The sequence below is a fragment of the Amia ocellicauda genome, chromosome 6 (genome assembly GCF_036373705.1).
Source record: "Amia ocellicauda isolate fAmiCal2 chromosome 6, fAmiCal2.hap1, whole genome shotgun sequence".
NCBI lineage: Eukaryota > Metazoa > Chordata > Actinopteri > Amiiformes > Amiidae > Amia > Amia ocellicauda.
Window position 1 is genome coordinate 10,039,180 of NC_089855.1, and position 20,375 is coordinate 10,059,554.

The following is a 20,375-nucleotide window of genomic DNA, read 5'->3' on the forward strand; positions in this document are numbered from 1 at the left end:
TAATTAGCTTTAGAAGCACTAGCTATTAAGTGTGTCTAAAGCAATTAAAAGTGACCACGACTCCTCTACCGCCCTCTATTGCTCCTCTCTATCCCCGTCTCTCGGGCGCCCCCAGCGGCGGAGGGCGGCAGGGCCGGGGCTCCGGGTTTCCTGTCGAGGCTCCAGCCCCAGTCAGACAGGAACTCCCAGCCCCAGCGCTCCGCCGGGCACAGATCACTATCAGCGGCTGCCGGGATCCGCCACGACGGGAAAACCGACACTTGGGGCGGATTAAAAGGTCCCGGAGACGGAGAGGACGAAGCAGGCTCTCGGAGGACCTTTGGAGACTCTCGCCCCCCTCAGCCTCGGTAAATGGGATTGCGCTCCCGGACAGCCTCCATTTCCCAGGAAAACAACTGGGCGTAGAGGTAAGAAAGTTTGCGGCGCTTTGGGTGTTGTCTTTCGCAGACGTGTGTGTCGATGTCGCTGGCGGGTTTGATCCGTGCAGACCGGCTTTTGAAAGGGTTTGGTGGGTTGAGGTGATTCCCTGTGAACCGGCGATGGACCAGAAACACTTTGATTGTGTTTATTGACGGACGGGGCTCCCGGGCCTGCCCGTCTGGGTGAAACTTCATGGAGTGAGTTGGCTCAGCCCCGCCCGGCAGGATTTAATCACGGTGGTTTTATTTCGTGTTTTTTCCTCGTATGCATGGGGGAAACTGCACATAAGTTTCATAAAACCACGAAGAAACATTGCAAAAGCGGTTTGTTTGGGTAATTGCATCTGCCCGGAGGAGGTGTCGCTGGTGCGGAGAGGAGTTTTAATACTGGTTTCCTTTGCTGTTTGTTTGGGTAATCCCTCTACGCGTGTCATCGTGTGGCTCTTGCTGCCCTAGAAATTAAGCCAGCCATGCAAATTGAAAATGCACCTGGACACATGACGTTAAGGGGGTATTGATTGGAGTGGCACGTTTTGGGGGGTTGCTCTGTGGCTGCAATGGGCCGAGTCTCGCTGCAGACGTGGTCGGATCTGGTTCCGTTTGTGGATACTGTGCGCTCGTTTCTGCACTTGCACACATAAAGCTCATGTGTTTGTATGTTCTCTCTTCACTCCTGCTGTAAAATGATCCCATGTTCATGCTCGCACCCCGGGAAGACTGAACGAGCTTTTGAGGCAGAGGAGGAGGGGGTTTCTGCTCTGTGATTTGACTCGCCATATGGTCACCAGTTTAACCCTGCCCCGGCACAATGGGAAGCCAGGGGAGTCCATGAACCGCGCATCCAGGCGGAATATGATTGTGGTGCATCTGTTACCACGTATTGAGGGTTTTAAGGCTCCGGCTTTGAGCGCAGAGGTGTGCAATGAGCGCAGTGCTCGGGCTGCGTTCGTGTAGCACAGATTTGCGCAGATTTGCGCAGATCTGCACAAGCGTCGCTGATTTTATTGGGGTCGCATCGCAGAACTGCGCACCTCAGCATTTGCCAGTTCTGCTGTCTGTTTTTCTGGGTACCCCCTGCCCTGCTGGTTTTTGCTCAATTACTTAATTGGAATAAGTCAATTAAGGGTTCAATTAAGCAATTAAGACCTCCGTTGGAACAAAAACCAGCAGGGCAAGGGGGTACTCAGCACCGGTTTGAAAACCGCTGGCTTAAATAAAGCAATAATGTGACCGGTGTGAGCCATATTTATGTTGACTGTATTTGAAAGTTAATTAGTGCATTTCATATTATTATTATTAAGCCTACATGGAAGTTGTATAGCGCTTTAGACTTGTCAAAGTCGCTTGAAATTCTTGGCCAGATATCCAGTGTGTGATTGATTTTGTATTTGACTTTGAAAGACATTTTGGAGGGTATTTCTTATGGATTTAACTGTGGTTAAGGGTGTCACAATGAGTTAATCTGTCAGACCAGTAGTCTTTCATTAGTCACTTCTCTGCGCATGGAGAATACCTCTCTTTAACGCTGTGGAATACAAAAAAGACTAATTCCTGTACTTAGTGTGTGCTAATGATACAATATTTAGCCTGGATGTTAAGTACTTTAACCCTAATGTGAACTGCAGACAAAGGAAACTTGCAGCACAGCATTACTGTTCATGAACAGTCGAGAAATGTCATGATTTGTGTTGAGTTGTGTTTTTTAGGCATGGTTAACATGTCTGCCAAGAATGATCTGTAATTGCAATGAGTGATGAGCAATAATGGTGTGATTCTTTTTAATAAGTCTGTAGTCTTTAATGACAAGCAATGTATAGGAATTGAATGCAACCTATCTATCATGAACAAATACTCCAATTAGGATTAATATTGACATATGGTTAATCTGTTGCAATTAATTTGGTGAATCAGGAATAGCCATGAGATCTATTTTAGGAGTCTGTAACTGGCTCAAATACACATGTAAGGTTACTCTACAATGCCAGAAAATAGGCATCAAGAATCATAAGACCAACTCAACATGTTGGGAACAAAGATATGATCTTGGTTATCAGTCATAACTGAGCATATTTGTGTGAAAAGGATTGCAGGCAGGTACCGATGAGCAGAATATTATATATGTGTACCACCTGTCTGACTTATCCTTTCTCCTAGTGATCAATATTGTTCTAGTATGAAACAGTTGCTTATTATTGCTATACTACACACCAGCTGCACAGATCTTTATGTCCTCGGATTAAGAAGGAGTCACAGGTTAAAACACCTTCCCTCACAACTCTTCAAAAATATTGTTTGTAAACAACAAAATCATTAGACAATGATGATTGAATCTCCACATTAAGAGGGTTAATATTGGACACTACATAACCATAAGCAATAACTGTAGAAAAATAACAACAGAAAAACAACCCAGCACCGGTATTAAGATTTTCTACAACTGAATCAGATTGGCGCGATCTTGAAACGATATCCTGTCACGCCTTCCTGTTAATGTATTCTATCCATACACACGTATAATTAATTTAACACCTCTCTCTCTCTTATTTTTTCCTTTTCCTGAATTGGTTAAGCGAGTGCAGCCCAGGCAGTCAGCTGACGGCACAGCAGCTGAGATTTAGCAGAAGTGAAAGCTGTGCTGCTGGAGCCCGTGGCAGCTGGGAGAGCAGACAGGCCCAACCTTTTGTTCAGTCACACCCTTCACTGGCAACTCCTGGGTGCATTTCTCCCTTTTTAAATGTTCGTAATTATGGCCCCCAGAGGTCCAGTGAATGAGTGAGAATTAACATTTTAAAGGGTGTTATATGCCAGCTTACACGGTGTCAGTGAGAAAATGAAATCTGTGCAAGTTTAAAACCCCTGCTGTTTAAAGCACTTTATGAGTTCCAAGACCTGGTTACTCCTTTAGGCTGAATTTGGGCTTGGTGCCAGCTGATTAAAGTTCAGTTTGTACTGTAGCCCCCATGTCTTCTGTACTATTTAAGTGAACAGAAATGACCCAACGGGTAAATACTTTATTAATAATAATGTTTTCTACTCAGTCAGTTCCTGCTTTGATTTCCATTTGCCCGACCTTGCTTGTTTTGTGTTCTTTAACTTGCACAGAAATAAATTAGTATCTTTTCACATTAAAGTCTGCTAGGTGTTCCCTATAGCTTAAAGATTATAGGTTTGAATCCACCCAACCAGCTGTGATGGCTGCATGTACAGTATTACTGTTACGTTATTATATTTTTGTAGAAAAACAATGCTTTAAAAATGCATAAAGTTGTCCTCTATGCAAAAAAATGCAAACGTTGGCATGTTGTATTAGTGAGGTTTAGGTACTTATTAAATGGCTGAATTTAGTAAGTGCGTTGCATATTGTTAATTGTAGGGGTGGGCTTTAATCTCTTGAGGTAGCTCATGATGTTAAATCATGGTGAGGTTTGCAGAGAGCTGAGGGGCGTTCATGAGCAGCTGTCCAGGGCTGAGTTATGCACAGCTTCTCATGTGCAGGACAGTGTGCAGTCAAGGCCAAGGACACATCAGTGATCTCTTCAGTAAAGCAGTTTGAAATGAACAGTTCTCTAACTGTTTTCGGATATTCAGCATTTTTATTTGGCCTTAGTCCTTCTCTTAAATCTGAATGTTAATATGGTAGTGGTCTCTGTAGTAACTTCTTGCTGTATGGGTGTTTGACAAATGGGAACACAAACTAGCATGTCTGTTGGACAACACAGAAGTTTATTTCTTAGCAGTGTTTCAGATCTAAGATGATATGTGGTTGTTTTTCCTTCTCCTTTTTTGAAGAGATGTATTGGTGGCTTGTCACTTTGTATTGGACTTTGCCACTATAATTGAGAAAGCAGGCTAAAGTCACGAGCACAAAACTAAAAATTTTTTTGTTTAAGTGCTATCCGTGTGAAATGTAATGAATTGAGTCAAGTAAGGTAAGTGCTAATTTGTCTGCAAAGCTGTGTGAGACCCTGAAGATTCAATGATAACTACGCTCTGCAGTGCTCAGTGTAAGTGACGACAGTGTGTTTTTGTCAGAGGTGCAGCTGTAATGTGCGATGCTTTGATGGACAGTGGTGAAGTCTCACTTTAGCATAGTTAATCTGACAGAAAGTGATCTGAGTGCTTTGTGCTGGTCTGGGTTAGTCTACCAGTACCAAATGAGTTTTAATCGTACTTGTTTAATGTTGTGATTGGCCTCTGATAATGGAAACTTAAAAAGCCACATTTCCTTCTGATAATCTCTTTAATTGTAGAAGTTATTCTCATGGCAGACTTTGCTGTATATTTACGTCGTCTTAAGTGTTGTCCGTGTGCTCCACAAACATGATTTGTGTTTTTTCATGATGGGTCATCCTGTTCTATAGTACTACTACAGTAAAGGATTGGCAGTTTTTAGTTGCTGTTTGAAGGCTGCTGCTAAAAGCTCAGATTTGTAACCTTGCAGAAAGTGAAGTGCTAAATTAAATTCACACTTGAGTTACTGCAGCAGTTGTGTGAAGTAAGGCTGTTGCTATCGGTGAACAAACAAACACCACAAGCAACAGCTTTACAAGTACTACAGCACCTCCGACTAACCCATTCTGTGGGACACGCGCGCACATACACAATATGCTGTTGCAAGATGGGTGCCAGTTGGAGTCTACCAATCATTAAGTATACATATGCTGAGGAGGTGATTGTCCAGTCCTGGCTATATAAGGTTTTTGCTTTAACAGTCTTTTAGTGACAGAAACCATTCCTTTGGAGGTGTGAACAAAGTTTCAGTGCAGCAGAAAAATAATATTGAACATTTGGATGAAGGGCCTGCACCAGAGAATTGTATCGTTTATAAAGTCTGTGATTGGTTGTTTCAAGAGGGGTATCTAAGCTGTGACTATGAAGGGTGCAGGGCTGTGCAGCTGTTTGAAACTGATAAAGCATCACTGTGTGGTAGTTTTCGACCTCATCCATACACAAGAAGCCGGCTGATGCTGGATTGGGCTGCAGCTTTATGGAAGGCAATAAAGAAAAGCAACAGCAAACAACAAAACATTGTAAAACATTGCGTGCTCTCGCTCGCTCTGTGGACGCAAAGGCCATTGTCTCTTCGACTCTGGTGTGTGTATGTGTCGCATAACAGAGATGGTGTGTTCTTTTGCACGGTTTCACTTTGATGTTTGATGTTTTGTCAATTTACTGTAAATCATAAGCATTTACAGTATCAAGAGTATCAACTTGTTTAACCAGCAATTCATAGATGTGTTTTTGTTGAAGCTTGCCAAATATGCTGCAGTTTACTTTGGCCTACTTTGTTTTCGACAATTAGGGAACCCTTCAGCAGAAATCACAAAATAAAAAGCCAGTTCCTGTTTAGTTTTTAAATCGTGAAAAAAACCCTAGTGCTGGACAGAATAAAAGTACTGTTTTTTCTACCTCTTCCCTAAATCACTGATAATTTCCTTTTCCTGAGGGCTGAACGATTTGAAAGCATGTATTTGATTCCTTGTAATAGCACTGAACAACTTGATTTGGAGGCTAGATAGCAGCCTATTCTACCATCGGGTGTTTACCAATCATCTTCGTTTGTTGGTCAGTAATTGAGAGCTATTTACTGACCTGCTACCACAAAAAAAAAAAAAGCACTTGATCTTGTAACATTAAGTATATAGTTTTGGTGAGGAGCTATAAACAGAGTAACATTACAGAGAAGGAGGAGTTGCTGACCCTGGTAACTAAACCATTATGAGTCATAGTTTATTTTTCAAACATTTGTGTTCCTGGTTTAAGATGACTACTTATTAAAAGTAGTACCATTACGTCTTTGATTGTGTTGTCATGTGATATGGAGTTTGTAGCTTAGTGGAGTAAGAGGTGTTTTCTAATGTTTCTCTAATGCTGGGTCACAGCTCAGGAATGCCAACAATTATTATTATTATTTATTTATTGGCAGATACCCTTATCCAGTGTGACTTACAAAACAAGAGCAATACAAAGTGCAAAAATACTGCTGCTAAATAATGATCAATATCGACAAAGACAACGGAAAAGCACCTGAGAATCTTTCTGCCCGCTGTTTCACCAGTGATGCGAGACCACAGCCTTGTATTAGTGCAGACACTTGTGGAAGGAAAGTTAGAAATTATTTTCTAATACCTGTTTTTCTCTCTTGTATACTTAAGAAAGATAAGGTGAAGCTAGAAGGTCAGGCCGGAAAGAAGCTTGATTTTGGTTTGTTACTTACGATGAGAATCTTGGAGGCAATGTCAAACAGTATGATTTAAGTGCCTGCTCCCTAATCCATGTGTTGATCTGTGAACTCCTATAATGATATATATTCTGCTTAGCTAACTTTTAAGATAACATAGCAATGACTTTCTGATTATAACCAGCTCTTTGATTTCTGTGTATAAAAGCTCTGACTGGTAAAATGAAGGCAGAGCGACTTTGGGATCTTCTTGATTCACTGTTCCTCTCCACGCTGCGTGTATTAAAGGCATTGCAACTGACATTCCAACCTGATTGAAGATGATTGTTCTTCCACACACTGCAGGCATATTATAGGACCTGTCTGGCCCCAAGGCACCGCGTTCGTTTAACCAAAAGCTAGCATAACATGTCGCTGCCATCTGTAAACCATAAGTATTTGCCAGGAAACTTGTTTGCAGCCAGTGTCCTTTTATGTAATGACACAAGTCTTCTCTATAGGGAATGTCAGGGCTTTGAAATTAATTCGGTTCTGCACTAGGTTTGCGCCTACTGTCTTGTGAAACCATGTCCTGTGCTTTGCCCTCCAGCGCCATGGCGTCCACGGTGACTCTGGAGGATGCCCTGTCCAATGTGGACCTGCTGGAGGAGCTGCCCCTGCCTGACCAGCAGCCCTGCATTGAACCACCACCCTCCTCTCTGATGTACCAGGTGAGCACCTGAGCTCCTCTGTCCACGTCCTGACCATCTCTCCAGCCAGGCCGATGCTGAAGAGACACGGGCAGTCAATCAGTGTGTTGTGAAAAGCAGATTTTTTGACTGTGATATTGTGTTCTGCCCAGCTGTCTTAGATCTCAGCGATGATTCAAAGAAGCATGCATACATTGCTGTAGCTTATGTATCATTTGAGCAGTTTTCTGCTTTTAATTAGAATTTGATGCCTGTTGCTGAAAATCAGTTTCAACTTGGGGTACATTTATTGTTTCAGTTGTTTTGTTCCTGGCCAATAAAGACATTGAGAAAACCACAAGCTGCTGTTAGTTTTTGCACTTTTCTGAAAGAGGTTCTGCTCGTTAATAGACGTGAACCCATTGTGAACCTCCTGATGTGATTGCTTGTGCTACAGCTGCATATTTACCAGGGTCAGCCGGTTCATTGGCCCCATTGTTGGAGTTGCCATTTGAAGGGAACATTAGTGTGTCTGGCATAATGAGGATTAAATGGCAGTACTTCACGTTTTTGTTATTTGTTTTCTTCTCTTTCAGCCAAACTTCAATACCAACTTTGAAGACAGAAATGCTTTTGTCACTGGTATCGCCAGATACATCGAGCAGGCGACGGTCCACTCCAGCATGGTAAAATACATCTTTTAAATGCTGCGTTTTTGAAAAAATGCACACTTTGGTTCCACTGAACAAACTAATTTCACAGGAAATGTAAATCAGTCTCCTCTGACTTCCCATAATCTTAGCTTTTTATACCCATTTTCTCCACTTCACTCCACTTCCTGTTTTGTCTGACCTTAAAAAAACCTCTTCCCAGAGTGAAACAGTCAGTAAGAGAAACTCTTGCTGAAATGTCACTACCCACAAAGACACGGAGGAGTACTCGAGCTTAAAACACTCTTGTTCATTCAAGTTTTTTTTTGTTCTCCAAATTTGGTAGATTCTCAGACAAACGGAGGGTTTCTTGTTATTGCGCAGTGACAAATAGCCGTTGTTAAGGTTAACTGCACTGAAATAGCAGAGTTTTGTGCCTCATTAGTGACGGATAATCGCCGTGTAAGACCATTTGATTTGAATCAAAAAGCACTTTGTATGCAGCGAGCAGCACTTTCTGCGCTTGGCGATTGGCATGCCTCAGTGAGAGCTGACTCGATCACAAGCCCTTTTCAGAGCCGCACTGTGTGTGAGTGAGAGGGAGGGAGGGAGGGAGAGAGAGAGGGTACTCTGTCCTGCACAATTTGCACTTGAAAGGAATAAGCCTGAATTGTATGTATTTAGAAAAAGAAAGAAAAGGCTGCAGCAAAACTAATGGTTGCTGAATGCATTTTACACTCTGGGTGGATTAAGGATCCAAGTATACAATTCGCAGCTCCTTTTCAGGGTTTTTAGATAAGTAAACAAACTTGAGCTCTTTGGATGGAGACAGATTGAACATTAATATTATCTTTCCCTAGATTTTAGGACAATTATTTTATTGTGGAGAAAATGGTCTGGGGTTGGGGGGGACACAATTATAAACGCACACTCTTGTTATTGTGCAGAAAACACAAATCTCTGCTTTAATTTCACTTATTGGTGTGTATTGGATGGTAATCGAATGATTAATGATCAAACCCTGCCTGTTGTGTGCTAACTGTGGCCCTGCTTTCTGGGTGTAGAATGAGATGCTGGAGGAGGGGCAGGAATACGCGGTGATGCTGTACACCTGGAGGAGCTGCTCCCGAGCCATTCCTCAGGTACGGTCGCAGTCTTCTCTCGCCCCCCCGCCCCCGGTGCTTCTAAGTGTCCATGGGCAGTCGAGCCATTGTTTGACGTCATTTTTCCCCTTCAGGTGAAATGCAATGAGCAGCCAAACAGAGTGGAGATCTATGAGAAGACTGTGGAGGTCCTGGAGCCAGAAGTCACGAAGCTGATGAACTTCATGTATTTCCAGGTAGCCATTTTCGTTGTGTTACTAAAAAACACACACACACACACAAGCTCCTGCCAACCATTATCTTTTTTTATTTATTTTTTTACCGTTGTAATAATCTAGCACTAGATGGTTCCTAGTTATGGCCCCACACTTGGAAATGCAAAGTATGGGCAAAAATAACTACCAAAACAGTTGTGTAATTCTAGACATCTACTTGGTTCCAGTGGAAATGGATAGTGAATCATTATGGCTTCTCACTCACTCTACTCTCACAGCCCCCTCTTAATTAAGGAATGAGGGAAAAAAAAAAAAAGGAAAACTACTCTTCAGAAATGCATGAGTTACCAGAATGACAGGGCAAGTATGACATAGTTCTGGAAAAAAAAAAAATCTATCTATAGCCTGGTCAGTTGCAGATAGGAACTGAAGTAATGACTCGTATTGCTTAATGTTCTGTGGGGTTTTTCCTGTTACGTTTGTGCAAGCCCTCAGAAACGTTTAAGAACATAAGTGTCCAATCGAGAGGAGGCCATTCGCCCCATCGTGCTTGTTTGGTGTCCATTCATAACTAAGTGATCCAAGGATCCTATCCAGTCTATTTTTGAATGTTCCCAAATTGTCTCTTCAACCACATTGTTAGTTCAGATTGTGACACCTCTCTGTGTGAAGAAGTGTTTCCTGTTTTCTGTCTTGAATGCCTTGAAGCCCAATTTCCATTTGTGTTCCCTGGTCGGAACCTCCTCAGCACACGCTGTAATTACTGTAATGAATAATTACCATTACACAGGTCCTGTTTCATTTAAAATATGAATAGTTCACTTCCTTTGCTATGTTAAAAAGAGAGAGAAAACAGAAGTGAATTTAAGTCACGCCATGCAGATGTTAGTCAAAGATGTTGGTGGTACATTTGCTTATCAAATATTGTTAAGACTTAGATTAGGTTGATATATTTAAAGAAATCTTTAGTTTTAATGTTTTGTGACTGTGGAATAAGCACTAATTATGTCGATTTCAAATGTCTCTGTTCTTTGCGTTTTCCTCTTGACCAAATGTCTTAAAATACACAACAGACAAGTCCCAAACTCACGAAGCTCCATGACTGAAACCTTAAATGTATGCGAATCCAAGATGCCTAAATAGTGTGTAGTTGATGTGCCTGCTGTTCTCCTCCCTTCTCGTCCAGCGCAACGCTATCGATCGCTTCTGTGGCGAGGTGAGACGTCTGTGCCACGCGGAGAGGAGGAAGGACTTTGTGTCTGAGGCCTATCTGCTTACTCTGGGGAAGTTCATCAACATGTTTGCGGTGCTGGATGAGCTGAAGAACATGAAGTGCAGTGTGAAAAATGACCACTCCGCTTACAAACGGTGAGGGAACAACCCTGATTGCTGGCACGCCTGTAACTCTTATTGTTCCCTGAATGTCTTATAGTGCCTTGTTTTTTTTGCAAATGCTTCAGAGAGATTTTTAGAGTGATGAGGTCAGCATCATAATTTATTTGCAGTGACTAGTGGTAAGAAAAGCTCAGTAGATGGCAGTAGACACCTGCTTCCTCCATTTATTTGTGATGTCAGTTGTCCTTTACGGTGGTGTTAAACTAAAGCATATGGCTTTTGTAGGCTCCGAATGATTTTAGTCTTGTGCCAGCATGGGTGAACACTGATGCTGTAGAATTTACTGGGAAATAGTGCTTGTTTACTAGGCCCTGGGTGTTAGATGGTAGCGTGGCTTTTGTGGGTTGTGTTGGGGGGGATAGCCTTTCGTAGTTGGCTGAAGTAAAATGCTGATAGTCTGTTGCATGACAAGTCAGTGTGAGGGCAGGAAGCCAAGAGCAGGAGCTGCAAAAGAGGAAGTCAAAATGAATCGATAGACAGCGCTGTCTGAAGTCACAGAAGGGGGGGGGGAAGAGTGGCTGATCAATGAACAACAACAGATATCAGTGAAATGCCACAGGCTCTGATGGTTCCTCCCAAGTATAGCAGTTGCTGGATTAGGATTAAAAAAATGTATTATAGATCAAACCCTTTGTTTTCAGAGCAAACTACTGTCTTATTCTTGAACGTCTGTGTGTCAGCTGTATGACTAGTTCAGCAGATATGCAAATGCAGAATGGTTCCCCCTGCTTATTTTTCTGAAAAGGAGACCTAATTCAATATATGCAAGCGTAAGATAGAGAATGGGATCAATAAATAAGATGGGAAGGTTTTTTATTGTGAGTCAGTGCATGGAGACCTAGCCTACATATCAAGTATAGTGATTTAATGTACCTGCTGAAGTATCTAGCCACGTATTATGTGGGACTGTCTCTCCCAGTGCTGTATTCTGTCTCAGAGTCTTGGAGGAGCTCGTGAGTGCTTGATCATCTCTCCTGAGGATACATGTTAAAACCACAGTGTTCTTTTTATTCCAGGGCTGCTCAGTTCCTTCGGAAAATGTCTGAACCCCAGTCCATTCAGGAGTCGCAGAACCTGTCAATGTTCCTCGCCAACCATAATAAAATCACCCAGGTACTGTCACTGTGTAAGATGAAAACCGTAGTTTTCCACTGTGGCATTCGCACAGCCCTCCTCTGCAAATCAGACTGGAATGATGGCTTTTTTAAACCGCTCTCACACTTTCTTCCATTTGAAAAAATACCCTTAAAATGCTAATGAAAGTCCACATGAAACCAAGCTTGCAAGCAAAAGTCTGTGTTCAAATTTCAGATATTATAAACTGGGGAAGAGTATCTTCTGAAGTGACTCATTTTAGCACTGCTGTGTAAAATTAGTGTTTTAACTTCCTCTGTGTACAATAAAACAGACCACCTATGTGGAAGTAGGGAATTAGTTTCAGCTTTTATTTATTAGTTCCCAATCAGTGGCTGTACTGGTGCCTTTTGCATCTTGTCATCTGCTTTAATTTTTTATCTAAACCTTTTATTTTCTCTTAAATCTCTTAAAATGATGCCTCAGTTGGGCTCCAAAAGTGAACTTAAAACCGTAACAATTCAGCTTGTTTAATTGGTTTGTTCAATTCTATTTTAGTCTCTGCAGCAGCAGTTGGAGGTTATCAATGGTTACGATGAGCTTTTGGCTGATATTGTGAACCTGTGTGTTGATTACTATGAAAACAAGATGTATCTAACGCCTACTGAGAAACACATGCTGCTCAAAGTAAGTGGCCTTTTTATTTTATTTTGTTCCCTCCTTGTATGTATGTATGTATGTATGCCATACTAGGCCAGCCCTGCTATCGCCCCCTGACCCAATCTAACTAACTTTGTGGAGGCTGTTAAGTTGCATTTATAGATGTGGCTGGGTTAAAGAGGGGCATGTTAACATTTAGATGTTAAAATGACTATTGGATGTGTTGTCATAATCTAATGGAGAATAACTATAACCCCCTTACCAGGTCATGGGCTTTGGTTTATACCTGATGGACGGGCAGGTGTGCAACATCTACAAACTGGACGCCAAGAAGAGAATCAACCTGACCAAGATCGATAAGTTTTTCAAGGTAAGCCTACACTTGCGGTGGAGGTTGCTTTGCCTCCCAGCTCTCCAAAGAGATGAAAGGGGTTCAGTGAGTCATTCCCCTTCAGAGTGCCAGGACACAGTGTGCCGGACCCCCCTAAGGAGAGTCGAGATTTCTTTGAGGACTTCTTCAAGTGTATCTTCAAAGACGGGCAACCATAAATAAAAGAACAAACTCTCTGCCACGCACAAAGCGTTTGAACATCACCTTCTCCACGGTTGGCAGAGGTTCACAGCCGATGTAACATACTTTAAAATACAGAACTCTTTCACCACATTCTCCTCTGTTCTTTGCTTGTATTTAGTATATTCCTTCTATATCCTACTTGTTGTTACCCCATGCTTTTTTAATTTTGTTATATAAAGGATGCGTTGGAAGGACATGTGTCAGGACTCTCTACTGGAAGCTAACCTCCCTGCTGTGCGATCAATGCACAATATACAAGAGATGCCTCTTAGTCTGTTACAGAAATAATGTGTCGGCTTCCCGTCTTCTGTGACCATTTCTTGATTTTGTGTATTTTCACAGCAACTGCAGGTGGTTCCCCTGTTTGGCGACATGCAGATTGAGCTGTCGAGGTACATCAAGAACAGCGCCCACTTCGAGGAGAATAAGTCCAGGTGAGGCTTCTGCGTTCGGGATTGTATGAGACTATTGGTCAAACTCCATATCGTCCCGATTATAGTGGCTTGTGAAGATGGGGAAATTCACAGTAAACGATATGCAAAAGTATAAGACAACAGCACAGGATTATACAACTTGGATATGAGAATAGGCAACAGTGTGGGGTAACTGGTAGGGCTCTAGACTCTGGAGTGGAGGGTCGTGGGTTCAATTCCATGTGGAGGACACTGTTGTTGTACCCTTGAGCAAGACACTGTACCTCGATTGCTCCGGTAAAAACCCAGTATGTCCCTCGCCGGTTCCCCCATGTCGGTATAAGTGAGCAGCTCCGTGAGAGATCGAATATTTGGCTGATGGTAATCAGGCAATGGATCGGGGAAGGATAAACTAGCCAGAGACACAGGCACTGATCTTTTCTTTCCCAACTGAACAGGTGGTCGTGCACCTCCACTGGCAGCAGCCCTCAGTACAACATCTGTGAACAAATGATCCAGATCCGTGAGGACCACATGCGCTTCATCTCCGAGCTGGCCCGCTACAGTAACAGTGAGGTGTGTGTGTGTGTGTTCACTGCCAAACAGGGACATGTAGAGAGAGTGTGATTGTGCATGCTTAATTATTGTGAAAATCAGCCTGTTGTGTCCATTTTCTTTAAAGCGGTCTTCAGTGTTGTTTCCAGCATCATCGTAATATTGAAGAATTTACCTCAGGGGTACTTTTTCAATTTTATTTCTCGTCTGATCCTCTCCTTACCTGAGAAAGCTCTCTTATACTCATTTAATAAATGTAGACTTCCATCCAAAGTATTTTTTCAGAAATGTGCTGCATTAAAAAAATAATCTAATTTGAAGTATTCAGACTTGAGGAACCATAAGGCTGCAGTTTAATGATTGCCAGTTTGCTGAAGGGGAGAATGTCCTTCAATGAGTACTTTATTTTCATAGTTTCAAAATTACCATATTTTAATAAGGCGTGACTGCTCATTCATATTCAGTCTTAGAAGATAAACTCTTAGCCCTTTACTGGGAGAGGTGTGGTATTTGCCTAATTATTGCAAAAGTGTTCTAGATAACCTTTAGTATTAGATATTTTTCAGCAATGGCCGTGTTTGAGTTAATCTATCCAGTTAATTTCCCAAATCGTTTTACCGCCTCTGAAAAGGAGTCTGCTTCCTCCTGGATGTGTGGCTCCTCTGACACAGCGCTGTTACGTGACACCGTGCACTTCCGAACCCTGTGAAGCGTCCGGGCGTTGATTTGCGTTTTTGCCGCCGTGCAGGTGGTGACTGGCTCGGGTCGGCAGGAGGCCCAGAAGACGGACGCGGAGTACAGGAAGCTGTTTGACCTGGCGCTGCAGGGCCTTCAGCTGCTGTCCCAGTGGAGCGCCCATGTCATGGAAGTGGTGAGTAACTGAACTGGGCACTGTCGTTCTCTGCTGGATTTGTCTGCTTCCTTTTAATTCTCTCCTTTAGATAGAGACAGCCTCCGTATGTTCGTCGTGTTAAGTCTGTCCCATTGTTGTGCTTTATAGTTGATTTAGGTTTGAGTCTCCGCTGTATACAGGGCCCATTTTCCTTCAATGTAGGTGAAATGTGTGTAGGACTAAGAGTAATTCTTGGGTGCGAGACAAGGTATACACATGACATTTTGGATCACCTGGCTCATCTCACACATTCATGAGATTTGTCATCTGAAGGTGAATTATGCATTTCTCCTAATGTGGCGCTCTGCATTAAATGTGTGATCGATTTAATTTGCACAAATCGTATAAAAAGGTGGTGTAAAAAAACAACTGAAGATTGATTATCCATTATTGATTATTAGGTGTGCTAGTATGCCTTGAGGTTTGGTGGAGGGGTCCGACCACTGAGAGAGAGAGGAGAGAGCATGACTCCTTATCAATAACTGAGGAACGTCTGCTTACTGGTTTCAAAGCTGTGACTTTAAAAACACATTTTTCATTATTCCAAACCAACAATACATGATAGTTTTTGAAGCCGTTGGCTGAAAACCTGGCTGTTTTCAATCTGTTCTTTGTTCCTTTGAGCTCTTCCTCGCAACTGTGCTGAACAATTCCTTTTTCTGTTTCTTAGAGAAAGGATGCTCATCGATTTTACAACTGAAAGCTCAGTGTTCTTCTTGAGTTCAGGCGCATTGGATCACCCACACTAAATGTTATGCAAAATCTAATAAGCACACAAAAACAATGTATTGTGATCTACACAAGATGAAGTCAGTGTTTTATTTACTGACTCACTTTGTTCAGTTTTAGCCTAAATTTAAGCTTTTTGTGTATATGCTAAATAAATAATTGATATGGTATGCTCTCATCCAAATTTGATATGAAGTGCTTCCCTTCACCTGCTGTTTTCTGTTTCTGAGTTAAGGGATTCATGTCCTACAATTATAATATTAAATACCTGTGCTCACTTGTCACTTCCCAGATGATTGAACAGGTTGTCAGTCAAGTGAAGGTCAAATTAATTATAAATGTATCAAGCATATATTGGTTAGCTGTTTTTTTTTCATCTGTAATAGTGTTATTAAACAATTACTATAGCAGTTATTTAGCTATTGAATTTAAAAAATGAATAGTCTTCCTTGAGTATATTGTCTGGAACCATTTAGCATAAAAAATATCAGTATTATGCATTGCCTACATTTATTCTGTATTTTATCACAAAAAAATTGAACAAACTGTTCTATTGTGTAAAGGTTTTGCTGTGATTCATAGATTGAGGTCACGCCCAGAAGAAAACATTTTGCTGCTCATTTCCATGTTTCCTGAGTGAAACTTTCAAATCTCTAGAGCATGTCATTTGTAACCCTTATTAAGCAAAAAAATAAAAAATACGGAGACTGAAATATGTTTTTTAACAAATTAAACTCCAGAAGCTGTCAGTGAAAGCTCCCTCCAAATAAAGAAATTAACCTGCTAAGCTATTTGTATTTCTAACGAATTCTTCTTTCCTCAACACTTCCCTTATCTTTAGAGAATAATGTTACAGCTAACTGTCTTTGCTGGCAGTTCCCCGTATCGCCATATTTGACGTCTCATTGAGCGTACATCTCTAACACGAGTCTGTATTCTTCCCTTTCAGTACTCCTGGAAGCTTGTCCACCCCACGGACAAATACTCCAATAAGGAGTGCCCGGACAATGCGGAGGAGTATGAGCGAGCCACGAGGTACAATTACACCAGTGAGGAGAAGTTCGCGCTCGTGGAGGTGAGGTGCTCGACGAATCGGAGAGATCCTTTGTTGTTGTTCTTGATGATAGTTCTAAAAATGCTTGTCCGGTCGTACATATGGATTTATAGCTACCGTATATGTAACTGAGAACAGAAGGGCTGCAGGAATGGATATAATTAACATCTTAATATTGATCCTTGAAATGCCACAGCCTTTGAATTTTTTTTTTCTTTTAATTGTCAGAAATGATTGCCTAGAAAAAGTGTTTAATGTAATAGTGATTAATAATGATTGGTATGATTACATTCCATTTAATATCAAGAAATTCAGATGACCCCATGGCCTTCCACCAGAGCCTGTTCGGACATGGTCTTGTGATGGACTACAGTAGTCATCTCATCAAGTGTGTTTTGTGATGGCAGGTCATGGCAATGATCAAGGGTCTGCAGGTCCTCATGGGGAGAATGGAGAGTGTCTTCAACCACGCCATCCGCCACACCATTTACTCCGCGGTGCAGGACTTCTCCCAGGTCACCCTCAGGGAGCCCTTACGCCAGGCCATCAAGAAAAAGAAGAACGTTATCCAGAGGTCAGGCCAAACTCCCGTCACGTGGAATGCACGTTTCAAATAATGATTATAAAATCAGCTTATTGCGTCAGAAACTCCTGTTTTTTTTAGGATTGCTACAACTGGTCGTTTTTGTCAGCCTTTCTGCAGCATTACCCCCTTTAGTGATTCGCATTAATGGCAGAACAAAACGCGAACAAAACACACTCCTGTGCCATCACAAAGTGAGGCTAAATTAAATCAGTGCGTTTCAAAAAAGAAATCGTGGGATGTGTTCTCTAAATTCGTGTAATGGATGAGCTCACAATGATAAAGGACAACTTGAAGAATTTTGTTTTTAAACTTTGACTCACTTTATTTGTGATTTAGTCCAATATTCTGGGGAAATTTTCTGTTTAGTGCTACTATGTGAAATTTGTCATCAGCGGTTTGTTTGTATGAGAATATCTACAAAAAAAAAAGTAATATCCTTTGAGTAAGCATCTAGTTGAGTTTTTACAAAGATATGATCTGAAATAAAATAAGTCCTGAAAGTGGGTCAAAATTGAATTAATTTCCCTTCTATCTCCGTTCTGAAAAGCAAAAACTATTTCATAACATTATAACACAGCGAGTGATGGCGAAACACTCCAAATACCCGAGGCAACTACTGTTTTATAATTCATCAGCTCATATTAGCAAGCTGAGATTTGAGAAGACACTGAGAACTAGCAAAACCTTAAACATAACATTCTTTAATCTTTTCACGGTCTACGAGAGGTTTTATTTTTTCGCTATTCTCTCCCGTTTCATTTTTCACATTCTGAGAAGCATTTGAATGGAGTTAATAGTTTCTTATTTGAGCTCCAGCTGTAAAATACATAAAATAAATACCGAAATAACCTTATTTATAAATAATTCTTGACACAATTATCGCTTTTAATGTCTCCCGAGTCAGATTCCTCCATCGGGCAATTAACGCCACACACTGTGATTGTGATTGCTCAGTCTGTGAGCTCATGGCCTAACTGACTGGAACAGGCGGCATCTCTCAACACAGACAGGATTCCTCTTGCTGTGGAGGCCTTTGCTGTGCTGCCGGGGTATTCCCGTTACAATCACTACAGGACCAAAACTCAAAAGCAGGGGCCTCCCAATTAAGCTGGATCAAAATAACCTATTTTCCTGCTCAGTTTTTATAAGTATTTATTTTTCTTCAGGCAGTACGAGATCGTTGTTGAATACCTGTTCACCAGATAATTGTAATTGACTGAGATGTTTCTGCACTGTTCGCAGTGTCCTTCAGGCTATACGAAAGACCATCTGTGACTGGGAGACGGGCCGGGAGCCCCCCAATGACCCCGCTCTCCGAGGAGAAAAGGACCCTAAAGGTGGCTTTGACATCAAAGTGCCGCGGCGAGCTGTGGGACCATCCAGCACACAGGTGTTTGTGCCTTTTTGCTGACATATCTGCATGAGGGGCAGGTTTCTCTCACTTGGTTATAAATAGACATTTTTACAGCAAACTTTACTTCAGGGCTCGGGATCTCAAAGTCTAGAACATTACAAATGCAGAGCACAATATTGTTTAGATATCTATAAACTATGCTTAGCTAAGCTCATTTTATGATTATTTGTGGTGGGGGTGGGGTAGAAGGTGTCTAAATAAGGATTTTGAGGAGGTTCAAATTTAATAAGCTTTGAAAAATCATTTTTGCTTTTCTGTCTACTTTCACAAATCCGTTTTAACCCAATGTTACCTTTATCGATACTAAGTTAATCTTTCCTCCTCTTTCTAACCATTTAACAGATAGAGAATCATGTCATACATTTTCCTTCTTTGTCGAAACTAAACTGCCTTCGTAGAACTGTATTATACTTTTTGTCACTTATTTGTCAAGCAAATATTTCTACTTTACTAATTTCTAGTAGAACTATTGTGTAATGTAGGCCTAATCTGTCTACTGAGCCATCTGTGCCAATTTAGTGTACTGTAATCCTACTGTAGTGTACTGTGTGCTGTTGCATGTGATTTGTACTACTGTTTTGCCTGTTTTAACATGTCTCTCAATTTCACCCCACACTCACCTCTCCCTCCTCTCCCCCACTGTGTGTTGGTTTCAGCTCTTCCTGGTGCGCACTATGATCGAGTCCTTGCTCTCTGCTAAGCAGCTTAAGTCTATTGGGATGGAAAAGTTAGAGTATGTGATAAACAAGTTTCTGAAGCTCTCCTACGTCTTTCCGTATCTTATTATGTTTGGTGGTAAGAACATTATTGTCTCTTCCTATACAAGGAACATGGCATCCTTTCCACTTCCACATGGATGAAACATCCATAGGTCGGTCCTGGAGTCCGGCAGGGGATTTTTTATTAGGGGGTAATTCAAGCCTCATGAGCAATAAGTTGAAGGTGGGAATTAAGCTAGTCTTCTTGACCATAATGGGCTTTAATTCCCCTGACCCTCGTCCATCAATAGACATTACACGTATGGTTTAATTTCTAATAAGGTCCCATTATTTCTAACCCCTTCCCACCCCACTCAAGAGAAGTACTCCCCAACAAGAGTCAACACACTCTTGAGTCCAGTATATCAAAATCAAGCCCAACCAGGCAGACCTCTGGACGTTGCGCATCTGAGGTGGAAGTGGAGATGTTGCTGTTCCGCCTTTACCCAGTGTCCGGCGACTAAAGAGCTCCTTTCTTTCCTGCTTGGTTTTTCTTCCCGTCGATCTAGCTGTACATGGTGAGAACCATGCTTGAGTCGCTCGTTGCCGACAAAAGCGGTTCCAAGAAAACCCTGCGGAGCAGCCTCGAGGGACCCACAATTTTGGATATAGAGAAATTCCACAGAGAGTCCTTCTTCTACACACATTTGATAAATTTCAGTGGTAAGGTTGTTGGCCCACTGGCGATGTGGGTGAGCATGCGCCGTACCTCCACTAACCCACTGCATGTGTTCGTACAGGGTGTATGTACAGGCACCCCTAGCGCATGTTTTTCTGCATGTTCAGCTACGTGTTAGAATAGCGTGCCTGCTTCACGACCTTGAGTCTGTGTTGAATGTAAATAACCGTGTGTTTGCCACAGTAGGTCGAGGTTCCTGTGTGTTTCAGTGGGTGAATGAGACAGCTGGGTCATTATGGTGCTGAGAGTATGTAAATCATTTGAGAAAGAGATGCACATGCAGTTGAATAACCTTTTAAGGCTGTTACCAGTCTTTGGTTTTCTGTACCTTTTTAAGAAGTAAAATGTCTGCTTTT

The 20,375-nt window shown here is 41.9% G+C and overlaps 1 protein-coding gene across 2 annotated transcripts in view; it reads left to right on the forward strand.

The window, feature by feature from the left end:
* The first annotated feature begins 137 nt into the window (after positions 1-137).
* cyfip1 (cytoplasmic FMR1 interacting protein 1) overlaps positions 138-20,375 on the forward strand; it is a 46,555-nt gene continuing 26,317 nt past the window's right edge. Inside the window, exons 1-16 of one of the 2 annotated variants that reach the window (XM_066706080.1) lie at positions 138-407; positions 7,190-7,310; positions 7,865-7,954; positions 8,983-9,060; positions 9,156-9,257; positions 10,423-10,604; positions 11,648-11,744; positions 12,264-12,392; positions 12,631-12,735; positions 13,282-13,373; positions 13,811-13,928; positions 14,656-14,778; positions 16,478-16,603; positions 16,990-17,156; positions 18,411-18,558; positions 19,239-19,377. In XM_066706080.1, the coding sequence (XP_066562177.1) occupies positions 7,194-7,310; positions 7,865-7,954; positions 8,983-9,060; positions 9,156-9,257; positions 10,423-10,604; positions 11,648-11,744; positions 12,264-12,392; positions 12,631-12,735; positions 13,282-13,373; positions 13,811-13,928; positions 14,656-14,778; positions 16,478-16,603; positions 16,990-17,156; positions 18,411-18,558; positions 19,239-19,377 (1,813 nt within the window). In that variant the 5' untranslated portion in view covers positions 138-407; positions 7,190-7,193. Of the gene's footprint in view, positions 408-7,189; positions 7,311-7,864; positions 7,955-8,982; positions 9,061-9,155; positions 9,258-10,422; positions 10,605-11,647; positions 11,745-12,263; positions 12,393-12,630; positions 12,736-13,281; positions 13,374-13,810; positions 13,929-14,655; positions 14,779-16,477; positions 16,604-16,989; positions 17,157-18,410; positions 18,559-19,238; positions 19,378-19,849; positions 20,004-20,375 lie in introns of both variants that reach the window. The other variant, XM_066706079.1, reaches the window with a different exon arrangement.